This window comes from Pseudopipra pipra, chromosome 5 (assembly GCF_036250125.1).
Source record: "Pseudopipra pipra isolate bDixPip1 chromosome 5, bDixPip1.hap1, whole genome shotgun sequence".
NCBI classification, from domain to species: Eukaryota; Metazoa; Chordata; class Aves; order Passeriformes; family Pipridae; genus Pseudopipra; species Pseudopipra pipra.
Genome location: NC_087553.1, coordinates 15,775,282 through 15,788,299, shown reverse-complemented (window position 1 = coordinate 15,788,299; position 13,018 = coordinate 15,775,282). Strand labels below are relative to the sequence as shown.

Here is a 13,018-nt window from a genome sequence, read left to right as displayed (position 1 = left end):
AACTTAAAAACCAAAGCGCTAATCTTCAAATCCAGAAAGTGGAAACATCAAAAAACAAAGAAAGTTCCAAAGTCATACTGGGGATTCTTAGAGACAAAAGGAAAATTCATAAGAGTTTCAAATCTCCATTTAGCAACCTGATATCTTTTCTGACTGGAGGAACACGTACATCTGAAAAATTATGAAATACAATCAAATAGCTATGTTTATAACTTAAGGACATTAAAAAAAACCCAAACCCAACAAAGCCACCAATACTTTTTCAATTTTAAATCCATACGCAAAACACAAATCTGTATTATCTGTATGGTTTCCTTATCATAGACTCTTGCTTTAAAAAGCTACAAAAAAACCACAATGTAGATAATGATATTTTAGCACCAAGACTTATAACATATGGGTTTGTAAATTCAAGCATTAAAGTATAAAATGCTCTTAAAATTTTATCTTGTAGATCAAAGTTATTTTAGGAGTCACAAGTGCAGGGATATGTGATGCAAAATGACTGATTTTTAAAGTTATTCAGTATATGGCAATGCTTTTTCTCCCCAGACTGCTGGCATTCAGTTTCAGTAAGAATGAAATATTCTGACAAATACAAACACTTGCAAACAGATTTTATTTTGGGGGAAACTAGAACAGTCCATAAAGGAGTCTTTTATTTCCTGATAATGTGAAAATATCTCCTATGAGGTTGGTGAGGAAAAAAAATCCATGCCTCAAAGGGGGAATTTGCTGGCTAGGTAAATAACTCTAACACAAAGATGATCTGCTATAAATTCAGCTGCAGGAGTGTGAAAGCCTAGGCATCTTCATAAATAAGGAAATTATGTGCCCGTTTCTATTACCTGTGTATTCCCTGTGGCACAGCTCTGTTGTTTTAACTGTTTCCATTGCATTTGTGCTAGAGCAGTAAAGCAGCAGTAAAAGGGAGCTGAAATGGCACTGCTGATTCCTGCAGGAATAAGGCAGCTTTGTTCCCAGGCTGCCACTGGAAACTGTGACAGGGCTGGCTCTTTGATAAAAGCCCTGACTGCACTAGGCATAGGTTAGGACATAAGCCAGGGGCTGCAGTGCAGTGCTGTTACCCTCTGAGCAGGTAAGGAAATGGTGCTACGAAGTGCAATGTGATGCTGGTCTGGACAGTGCCTAAAACACTGAAATCATCCAACTTGGACACTTAAATATTGATCACAGCAAGTTAACTCTTCTGATACGAGACTAAATCTCTTTTGTACAGTTTAAAGGACAACTGTGTTCTTGATTGCTTTCTTCACGGTACATACACAGCCAGCAGTGAAGGAAGTGTGCTTTTGTAAGGAGGAGGGAACAGACCCCATGACTGCTTATGCCTGGATGCAATGGGACTGTTGTTTACTGTGGTTCCATAACAGCACTGCAGTGAGAATTACAGTGTTAGTTTGCCATCAGCTGCAAATGAGGAAAACAAAAGAAAAACCAGGAACACCTGACATCCCTTTGCCTATTTTTGAAGCTTGCTACACTTGAAGGTTAGCATGGCTGACAAGAGAGCAATGCCAGCACAGGAAACCCAAGAGGCAGGAAAAGAAAAGAAAGAAAGAAGAAAGGAAAGAAGAGAAAGGGAAAGGGGAAGGGGGAAGGGGAAGGAAGGGAAAAGAAAAAAGAAAAGAAAGAGAGGGGAGGGGACAGAAGGGGAGAGGAGGAGAGGATTATTGTCCCTCTTCTACACTTCAGAAGAGGAAACAATGTACAGGAAACCAACTAAGAGGAAATGGAGGGCAGAACTTTGCCACCGGGCACTGGAGTTCAGTGTGCAGGGAAGGAGGACAAGAAAAGCAGGAAGCAAAAAGATGCAATTCTATGTATTTTAAAAATTCCCCTCTGATTACATAGCTCTGCAATGAAATATTTCGCCAGAACTTTTCAAAACTGAGCTAAGGGCCTCCCTATATTTCAAAAGTGGCAAGTAACACTGTCTTAGAGTAAGGGATCAGCAAAAACCCAACTGAAAAAAACCATACAACGAAACTTCTATCACTGCTTTACAGGATCACATTACGGAAACTGGAGAAAATGGTGTCACTTTACAGTACAGTGCCTTGAGTCTTTTGATACTTACTTGATTCTGTTTCAGTGTGGACACCAGCTTCTGTAAAGTGATGTTTTCTTCTTCAAGCTCTGTGTAGTCCTGCAGGAGTCTCGCCTCTCGGAACTTGTACTCTCGAATTTCATCCTTCATTCGTATCCTCTGTAGTTCCACCATTTCGTTGTTCTGACAAAAGAAAACACAAGTACATCACCATTCATGCACAGGCCCTTTAATGATGAACACCATCCCTAGAAAACACCAAAGAAAAGACTAATCCTCAAATAGAAATGATTTAACAGTGCATATCAAAATGGCATCACCTATTAATCTGAGGCCAAGCAATAATTTCAGGTGGGTGGTGGCAATGTTGAAATGAGAACATCTGAAAAAGAAGCCTGATTAAAACAGTTCCAAGATTAGGTGCTTACTGAAACAGAAAACCTGGCAAAGCTTTAGCATCTCATCAGTTTCATTGCTCTACAATGCAGTGGGGTTTAAATAAAATTACCACCTGTTTTCCACCAAAGGATGCTTTCTACATTCATGCAGAAAAGCGGTGAGTACTGTCATCCACCCTGTAAAGACATCTGCTATGGAGCAAGGTGCACTCACACATTTGTATCTGCAGGCACTCGAGAGGCACGCAGGCAGGCAGACAGCTGGAAAGCACTTGTCAGAAAACCTGACAAACACATGCCTGTGCTGAGCAGGATTACACTCAGTGCTCAAGAGCACACAAGGTCACCATTTTATTTCTCCCATTAGCCCATACAGTGTCCAGGCAGCCTTACGAGGGAGGGCGTGAGGGATCAGTTTCACCAAAAACTGCTTCCATCAGGTTCCAGCTCTGACTGAGTTTGACATCAAGGGTCAGGTCGCTCAGGAAAGACTCTGCTGGCATAACCACGATGTAAAATCCACTACAGGAAGATGGAATTAACACAGCTGGAAGAGAACAGTGACTGATACAGTCGGTTGGCAGGAGCAACCTCCCACCCTGCTTTGAAGAGAAGCCTGCATTTGTCTGATTAATAGAAATAGGTGTAATCAGTCACATTCCTGCCTGCAGGAGAATCCTTAGCATTGCCACAGCAGCTGGTGGAGAGACTTTATGGATGGAGCACTGTCACTGCTGGGATGTCAGAAGGAGCACACCTGGGAAGCAATAATGGGTTTCTGCAAAAGATTCCAGTGTGGAGGGAGGGCAACCCCTCCACACTGATAGCTACCAGGCCTGATAGCTACCTGGAAGAAAAAGATAAATGTTTAACAAATCATTACAGCAGAAATTGTAGTCAGGGAGCTCTAAACTGATCAATTCGCATAACTCACCGTCTTGGTACTTGGAGGATAAAACTCCACATTCTGAATTGAGGATAAATACAAGTTTGGTTAGCATCTAGGTTAAATAAATAATTACAAAACCCCAGAGAAGAACTTTGCAAAGCATAAAAAAATATGTTGATGCAAGACACATTGATGCAAAGTCCTTTTAAAAATGAAGCCTTTCTGTTAGAGAAAACTAAAAACCATCACCCTCCTCCTGGCAGCTAATTAAGAAGAAATAAAGAAAGTACCTAATTTCTTATCTGAGGGCAACTGAAAAGATCCCCAGTGGTAGAAGAGTCACAGACCAGCAGATAAAATAACTCTGTGTAAATATTCCTGCATCTATCACTGCCCAATAAACCTCTGAGTGATGTAAGAGGAGCAGCACAATTGATTTCACAAAGTGAAGGTATTTTATACCCCCAGGCTGCCTTTAAATGCTTTGTTTCTGCCAGTGCATCCCCAACTGTGGCAGTACTTACTCTTGCTAGGTGTGGGTACATGTGCAAGTCTGAGGTAGTACGTGGACAACACCAAATGCCAAGTATAATTAAGCTGCTTTGCAACTCTCTCAGTGTTTGGAGGATGATGAGCCCAGGGAATGAACTGTCTGACATCTCTCCAATGCTGACAGGAGTCCTGGGAGAAGGAGCCTCCTGACAGGAGTCCAGAGGAGCTCTGTTCAGTCAGCCTTTCCCAGCAGTGCTGCCTGCACCTCCTTGGGGGGAGCTCACCACCAGCACCAGCCAGGACAGACCTGCTCGTGATCCAAACTGCATCTGCTATCAACGTTGCTGAGTGAAAAGAAGGCCTCTCCAAAAGGCCAGTTTGGATGTGGCTTTGAGCACCCTGGTCCAGTGGAAGGTGTCCCTGTCCATGGCAGGAAGTTGGAACTAGATGATTCTTAAGGTCTTGTTCAACTCAAACCACTCTATTATTCTAAACAGGATGAATGAAAAAGGTGGTCAGAAATGGAGGATGTGAACCAAGTATTTTTACAGAATTCTGATATAATATTTCCCTATTGAGTACAAGGCATGCTACTTTGAAAAAGCCTTGAAAATTAATTCTGTAAGGTCCAACTACTCCTTTGTCTCTCCTGTTACTGCAAACAGCAACAGAAAACATGAGCTACCACCTTTCTGGAGTGCACCACCGCTGCCTTAAGAGAGCAACCACATTTCTTCTTCACTCGTAACTGCTGCTTCCTACATAACCTTGGAGGTATAAAAAGAACCATTTATAGTTCTCTTAATATTCTTACACACAGAGAAATTATCTTTGCAGTGCAACCTCTATTTGTCATTACTCATGGCATTTCACCAAGAAGGAAACAGTAGGAAAAAGGAAGGCTCGCCAGTTGGAGCATCCCATCTGCCATGCCTGCCCGAGCGCTGCCCGCCACAATTCCCATGGCCAGGGCCAAGGCCTCTGCTGGAAGTAATTCCACTGCTCTGCCACAGATAAACTCAGCACATTACAGAATACGGTCTCACCTTTTCAAAGTAATGTAATATGTACAGTTTGTCACTTCAAACACCCTGGAGTTATTCCCCATGCTCCGGATTCCTTCTCCTGTTTGCAAACATCTGCATTATGCTGCAAAGTGCTCTAGTGCTCTCACTGCTTCCCGTAAGAGGTGCCGATTCCATGTTACTCAGCAAAAGCCTGACATTATTGAGGTTTTCAAGTGAGTAGCCACAGGACATGCTGGAGGGCTATTCTGATTTCCTTTACATAAGACCTCTATATATTTTCTGGAAGAACTGGGCCTGAACCTATTAAAAAAAATTCATGTTGAATTTATTATCTGTTACTGCTAGTAAGAAGGATGTATTCGTTTTCATCAAATGCTCTGATTAAATACATTATCTTCTCACAATTCTATTGTTATTTTGAACTATTTAAAATACGTATTTCTTTAGCAGAACATCTACAGTTATAGAGGAGGGAGCTTGATGTACTGATACAGTGGGAGTAAGATGCAAACTTTTTATTTGGCCTCTTCCGAGGTGACTTGGACTTCTATGAAAAGAATATGAGAGGATTTAAAAACACAAGGCAAAAGGAGTTTGTCAGCAGGGCAGTTATCTATATGAGCCACTAGAGGACAATGTAACCCATACTATTTGTGAAATAATTTGTAATTAAACTTTACTGGTAATCAAGCACTGAGCATTAAACTTGCAGGAAAGAGGAATTGAGCCAGATGCTTTTATTAGGGCACTGCCTCAGGACTTTTTACATTTCCAGAGTGAATTCCCCTATGAACTGTGTAGTGGATCTGTAAAAACCAAATTAATCCAAGAGGTGGAGCTGATGATACATGAGCAATGTTTTAATGGCTGAAAATTATTTTCAGTCCTAGTCGTCAGCTGAACATGGTGCAACGGTTTTAATGGATCAGTGCCAAGGAAGAAGGAAAAGGCCTTTCAGTGAAGCTATAGAAAACAACAGAGTCCTTGTCAGCATTGCATCTCATTATACATGAGCACTAATTGTGAAAGATGTCAGTCACATAGCACGTCTAATGAACGTACACATAATGGAACAGACCGAGAGAAATGAGAAATAGAAGGCTCAGTTGAGATAAAGTCTGTTCAGCTCACCTATCTGCTAGTGCTTGTATATATTTTCAGGATTACCATATATGAAAAGTGAAAGACATCTCTAGGTTTAGCAGAGGCAAGGATCATGTCTGTATAGTACCAACCATCACTTCAAACCTGACAGGTCTCTGAGCGTCAGTGGAATATAAAAAGTTTGTACTTCTTAGCAAATTAAATGAAATGTATATGAATATATTATTCATTTTTGATTCAGCATAGACTTTTAAAATGCTGTATTTCATACGCTACAAGCAGAGCACATTGTAATAATGGTGTGTGGGTACATTGTAATACATTGTCTAATATCAATTAATTGCAAGCAAGAAGGTACTTTAAAATGAACGAATGCAAATGGCTTATGTTGAAAACTATGAGAAAGAACTATGAAAAACTGCATGATGCCCTCAGGTTAATTTTCATGTCAGAACACCCCCAATGCTGCCCTAGGAAGCCACTTGTTATGCTTGTATCCTGTCAATACACCTAATGAAAGCAAACTGGGCAAGGAAGAGAGACCTGAAGCTGGGTACTCTCATCTCCAAGGTGAGCACTGAAGTCCAATGGCTTTTGGTTTCCTGAACTCTGAACAAATAAACTGAACTTGTTGGAAAGTGGCAGTGTTTTGAAGACTTCTTTAGAAAGTGAATGCAGTTCCATTAACTATTGTGGTTCTCCCCTATGTTGGAGTACATAAAGGGCTTTTTTGTATTTCTGGGTTTTGTCTACTAGTTTTTATTCCAAACAAAATTGGAGAACCACTATTTGAGCTTTTCCCATACATTCCATTCATTCAAATTTTCATTAAGAGATTTAAGGTTCTTACTGCAGCAAAACATAATATTTTTCACACTGAAAAACAGCCATATAATCATCAATTAATTATAAACTCTAAACTATTCAGACTAAACCCCTTCTTCTTTGTTAGACTATGCAAGCCATAGCATGATGGTGTATGTAACTTTTTAATTTTCTTAACTCACAAAAGAGTAAGAGAACAACAGTAAAATTGTAATTTTATAGCATTGTATTATAGCTGAGGCAGTATAAAATCCCATTTGATCTGATGACAATTTTATTGCATGAGCAGTAAATTGAATATAATAGAAAGTTTATGCTCAGCCTAATATCCGTGATCTCATGTGTTTGTTGACAAGTCTCACTGTAAATTTGTATGTCATGTTTACTTTACTCTGCAGAGGAAAATAAAATATATATTTTTTATGAAGAATGGTAATAGTGATATCATTGAAAATACAATTTAACAGGGGCTGAGAGAAGAGAGGACGAAAGTGGCAATGTCACTGAAAATCTTCAGGAAGAAATGAAACCCTCCAATACTGCCTTTTAAGTATTAGTGAGCCAGGCATTACTTTATTCTGGCCAGAGATATGTAGCAAATCATTCCAGCTACATGTATCCCTTTCAAGGCTTTTCACATATTTATACATTTTAGCAAACAAAGAAATTAACATTCATTGGTTCTAAGTTACAGAATTCTCTTCACTAATTAGTATTCTAACCTTTATTGGCTATTGATCTCTCACCCTCAATGCTAATTTGGTCTGAATGCTTTGGTCCTCTTATCATTCTTCCTCAGACAGAGAGTCTCCAACCCTCAAGCTGTAATGTCTTTGTTAATCTCCTCTGTACCTTCTGGTTACTCCAGCGTGTCTTTGAAGGACCATAAATTTAAGATCCGATCTTCAACTCCCTCATACTTTGTTTATTGAAGCTTATCAGGGCAAGTCCAGAGAAACTCAGAGCTTCGGTGGTTTAAAGATCGCACCGACAAGAGTCAGTGAAAAGAAACCTAGCCACCTGCTACCATTAATTTAAAAAAATTAGGAAAGTCATATCATTTCCACAAGCAATAGAAGAGCGAAAATCATCTTCTTTATTTGCCATCAAGTGTTTTAATTCCGCAGAGTCCTCTCAACTAGCCTTAAAGTTTCCCTCCCTCATATACAGTAATACTTAACTTGAACTGAAAGAATGACATTTTCCACGCTTCCAGGTATATTTAAAAACATAAAGAGATTTTGTAGATGACCTAATGCCACCTGGTCTGACCCTTTTGCAGAGTTTGCAGCCCAGTCCTCCTCATTCATACATGTAGATGCCCAGCTAAGAAGGGCTGGAGCACCTCTTACAGAACTATTATTACTTTCTTTTCAATACACTATATAGTGTATTGATATAGATATCTCTATATCACAAAATAAATTATTTCAAATATTCTTTTTCACCACTGTTAGAAGTCTGCACCCTTCTTTTTAACCTGAATTTGTCTGATCTCATCCTTCCAAAAGTTTCATTCAGGTGGCTTTACTAGAGTTCATTATATTGTATCTGCTCTAAGCAGTTGTACTGGCATACTGCTTTAAGAACATAAATGCAATACAGCTCCCACTGTCCAAAGCCAGAAACTACTAAATTTTGAAATTATGTACAATTCTGACATTCCTCAGCTTTAGATATATCACTCATTGTCTCAAAACAAGGAAGAAAAACAAAAACCCACAACCCAGACATACTACTATGCACAAGATATTTCTGAAAATATATCTGTAGCATAACCTTAGGTACCTTTAATCTTTCCTTTCCATGGATTTACTTGCAGAATGACAGCACTATCAAAGACAAGGATGAAAAAAGTCATATATTTGTTGGCTACAGCATATTAAATAGAAGCTAGATCATGATAATGTATGTTTCAAATTCCTTCACCAGCAACGGGTCTTAAATAAAGCATTTACAATACATCTAATAATTTAGTCATCTGAAATGTTCAATGCATTTAATTGGAATAGCTAAATCTAAAGAAGCAGAGTGAATTTCTATCAACGGCAATTAAATGGCCCATTTATGTACTTATCACAGAGTTTGAAACCCATAATAAATCCTCCTACATATAAATCCCTACAAAGTAGCTATTTTATTGACTTTTATATACAAGTATATGTAGAAAGGTAGAACTAAGGAATGTTCTGGTAGTATAGGTATTAAATTTTCCTGTTGAATATCATGGCCACATAATAGGATAATAACTTCTTTATAAACTGATATGAACAACAAATGTCTAATTATGCATGTTATCTGAAAAATAATTGTTTGATTTGACTGCATTTATAGCAATTAATGCACTCATATTCCTGCATTAATTATACATAACTCATCAGTTAATGTATTAATTATAATTAGTTACAATTAATATTAGCACTCTGTAACAAACACTGCCATAATATCCTTAATTCCTTCAAAGGAAGAGAAACTTCACCAAACCAAGCTTTATCAAAACAGTGGGAAGGAAAATCCAGACTCCAGGGTTACAGCACAGTTCAGTTCATATGATCCTTCCACGTATCTACAGAATGACATCATATATGGACATATGATCATTGCAAATGGCAAAATATCAATTGGCTGGAAGAAGTTTTGCCATAAGGAGGACATTTTGGATGTCATTTTGTTTAAATTTAAAACTCTGCTACTCATCCATCTCCCGCAGCTCTAGTAGCACTAAACATATCTGAGAAGTGGGAGAATTTATTTCTAAATTCCATACTGGGTAAAAGAAAGATGATGACACATCCATGCCTTGGAGCAGGCTGATAACAATATTCTGCAAACACAGCACTCCCCACAGGTAATTCAGGCCTAGACTGGCTTTCAAATTTCTCCAGGTACCAATGGACAAAACCATGTTCACCCACACTCCAAAGGCCAGTCCCACTCCTGCTTATAGAATCATAGAATCATTTAGGTTGGAAAAGACCTCTGAGTCCCTCAAGTTCAACTGTTAATCGAGTGTCCCAGAAAGGCTGATGTACACCAAAGTCATCACAATCATCACAGCTCCCCCATCTCTGGAACGCATTAACTATGTGAGCATCCAGACAGCTCCTCCTGCAATATCCGCATGGCAAACCACACTGTCCCTCTGATGGCAAGGACGGGGTGTTTTGGTGGGGGGAGGATGCACATGAAGACCAGAGACCTGATTATCTTTCATCACCATCACATGGACCACTGCCAAGTCCACCACTAAACTATGTCACTAAGTGCAACACCTACATGTCTTTTAATTACCTCCAGCATTTGTGACTCAACCACTTCCCTGGGCAGCCTGTTCCAGTGCCTGACAACCCCTTCAGTCAAGAAGTTTTCCCTAATATTCAATCTAAACCTTCCCTGATGCAATTTGAGGCCATTTCCTCTCGTTCTATCACTTATTACTTGGGAGAAGAATCTGACCTCCACCTGGCTACAATCTCCTTTTCAGAGAGCAGTAAGGTTCCCCTGACCCTCTTTTTCTCCAGGCTAAACAACTCTCATCTGCTCCTCATAAGACTTATGCTCTAGACCCTTCACCAGCTTGCTCCATGCTGTGCTACTGCTGCCATCTGCCCAACCCCATTGCTGTGGGAGCAGGATGGGCTCTGGTTGGGATGAGAAGCACAGGATGGGATTATGTAGCCAGAGGTGGACAGGGCACTACTTCTTAATATCACGCTTTAGCTGAATTATTTTGTCTCCTTATTCCCACTGTGCTGAATAGTGCCTGAGTAACAAATACTTGAGTTTGCACTCTCTGAAGCAAGGGCTGTTGCCATTATATCACCAATTACCTTGTGGCTGGCTAAGTACTATTATAAAGATACCAAACCCAAATTGCTCTTATCACATTTGACGGGGGCGGTGGGGGGGGGGGGGAAGGAAAGAAAGGGGTGGATATGGATCATTTTGGACTGAATGGTAATTTGTATTTTTTTCCCCCAATTACAACCTTTCCTATGAGGTTGTCACTTCCTATCTGCAATTTAAGAAGCCAACAGCAGTGATTCTACATGACAATGCCTCAAGGCAAGCTTTTTGATGGAGAAGCTGCATGGGCCTTTTCAAGCTCATCAAGAGGCCAAGAGCTGGTTTTAAAGCCTAACTGATCGCTTAGGAGAGGCATCTGCCAGTTATATGTATCTCTTTGAGAGGCCATCTGTCAGGTCCAAAATGCCAAATTTCCTTCCAGACCCAAAGGGACACTGGCTAGCCAACAAAAGAGAAGTTGTGCTAACAGGGTGCAGGTCTGTGATCAGTTTAAGCAGTCCCACAGCTGCTGCTCCCAGGTCCTGACCCTCCCATGGGCCAGCACTAGCTTTCACATCATCAGCCAGATCAAGGGCAGGAAGCCATCCCATAAAAAAACAAACAAGCAAAAAAAATTAGTTTTAATGGTATTTATGCTCCCTGACACTGCTGACAGGGTGGACCCACAGGCACTGGTGCTAGCAGGAGGTAGAGAATAGGAAAACATGCCATTTCTAATTTGGATATGCTTACTGCTCAGCAACAACTATCTGATCTGTTCCAAGTTCCAGAGGTGGAAACCCATTCCCATGGACGTAAACTGCAAAATTAATACTGCCTCCAGCAGGACTAAGATTTCACTGTATGCACTGAAATGCTGAGGAGCCAGGAGCAGTAAAGTGAACTCCTGAGGGTGGAAAGGAAGAAAGAGAAAAGACACCAAAGCACACAAGTAAGAGGGATGAGCTTTACTATTTTAGGCCTCATTATGCTTGGTTGGTATGGAAAAATATGTCCCTGCTTATTGACTGCTTGTTTTCACATTGCTTTCTTCTAATGTTTGATGTCAGAATGGGTTTCAGTGCTCCCTGTAGTAACCCATCTCCGAGCATGCTGGGCATTCTCCCAGGTTTCAGGCACAGAGCTACACTCCTACTAAGCTTTCCATTCCCCATGGCAACTGTCTCCCCTCCTTAGGACTTGGAGCTATTTTAATTACAGCTCACTGCTAGGTCAATCCTACCTTCCTTATATTCCTTATACCAGTAATCAAACCATGCTGCCGAGAGATGCACGTGGCAGGCCCAGGCTCTCAGCTCAGCATCCCCATCCTGCACTGTGTTACAATACTGCTCAAGCTCTGATTCTTTTCAATTTGCATACCAAGCCAATCTTTGGTCCTGTAAACACCAGCTAAGAATCGCAATATCAATGTCTGTGAGCAAATGCCTCTGCTTTCTCCTGCTGCAGGAGAGCTGTGCTGCAGCGCTGTGGGAGAGCTCAGAAAGCTGAGTGTGTTGATAGGCTGGGCAGCAGCACTAATAAATCTGGTCCCTGGGACAGTGCAGCTAAATTAGTAGTGGGCTGAGCTCAAATTAATCAGACATGTAATTAATCCTGATCCTCAGCTCACCAAAGATCATAAAAATCATAAAAAAATGGATCTCAAAGGGGCCCCTCGGCAGCTTCTAGTCCATTTACCTTTCCAAGGATAGGAGCAACTACATCTATGTCATCCCTGGTATCTGTCTAATCTCTTCTCAAATACTTCCAATGACAGAAAGCATCACCTTTCCCAGAAACTTTCCTGGCTTTACTTTTGGCTTTGTCAAAGATCTCTTTTGAATGTCTAATCTGAATCAGAATCTTTCACACTGCAAAAGGAAAACAGCATTTCCTCTCCTACACACAGGAGGCAGGAAAATAAACGCATCTGTTCCTCCCTGCAGGAGACTTCCATTTGACCACCGTATCCATCTTCAGCCACCTCTCTCTCCTCTACAACCAGAAGGGCACATAAGAAATGAGGATTCCAGACAGCTCCCATCACAGAGCAAACTCGTTGGATGCCCTTGCACGACATACAAGGAGATGGGCAATTAAGGACAACACAAACTAGATGGCAGGGCAGGGCAGAAGAGGAAAGAAGAAGAATAGGAGACCCCAATTAACACTATATTCCTTCACGGTTCCTCACGGTGGACTGGGAGAGGAGAAATATACTGAAAGAAATAAAGAAGAAACCTTTAATACTTTCTAGAAAGTAATGTGAATAAGTGGCCAAAGGATACAAAGAAACTATTCACATGTACAAATCTGTTTCAATTGGTCATCTGCTGGTACATTCTCTATTGTGCTGCAGAGGAGCTGCAAGAGCTCAGCATCAAAGGAGCTCCATAAACCCATGCTCATAGCAAAGCTTTCC

The 13,018-nt window shown here is 40.6% G+C and overlaps 1 protein-coding gene across 12 annotated transcripts in view; it reads right to left on the bottom strand.

Annotated features, from left to right (window-relative positions):
• BICD1 (BICD cargo adaptor 1) overlaps positions 1–13,018 on the bottom strand; it is a 169,430-nt gene that overhangs the window by 47,626 nt on the left and 108,786 nt on the right. For all 12 annotated transcript variants that reach the window (XM_064654668.1, XM_064654664.1, XM_064654669.1 and 9 more), the window contains exon 3: positions 2,102–2,254. In XM_064654668.1, coding sequence (XP_064510738.1) covers positions 2,102–2,254 — 153 coding nt within the window. The remainder of the gene's footprint in view (positions 1–2,101; positions 2,255–13,018) is intronic.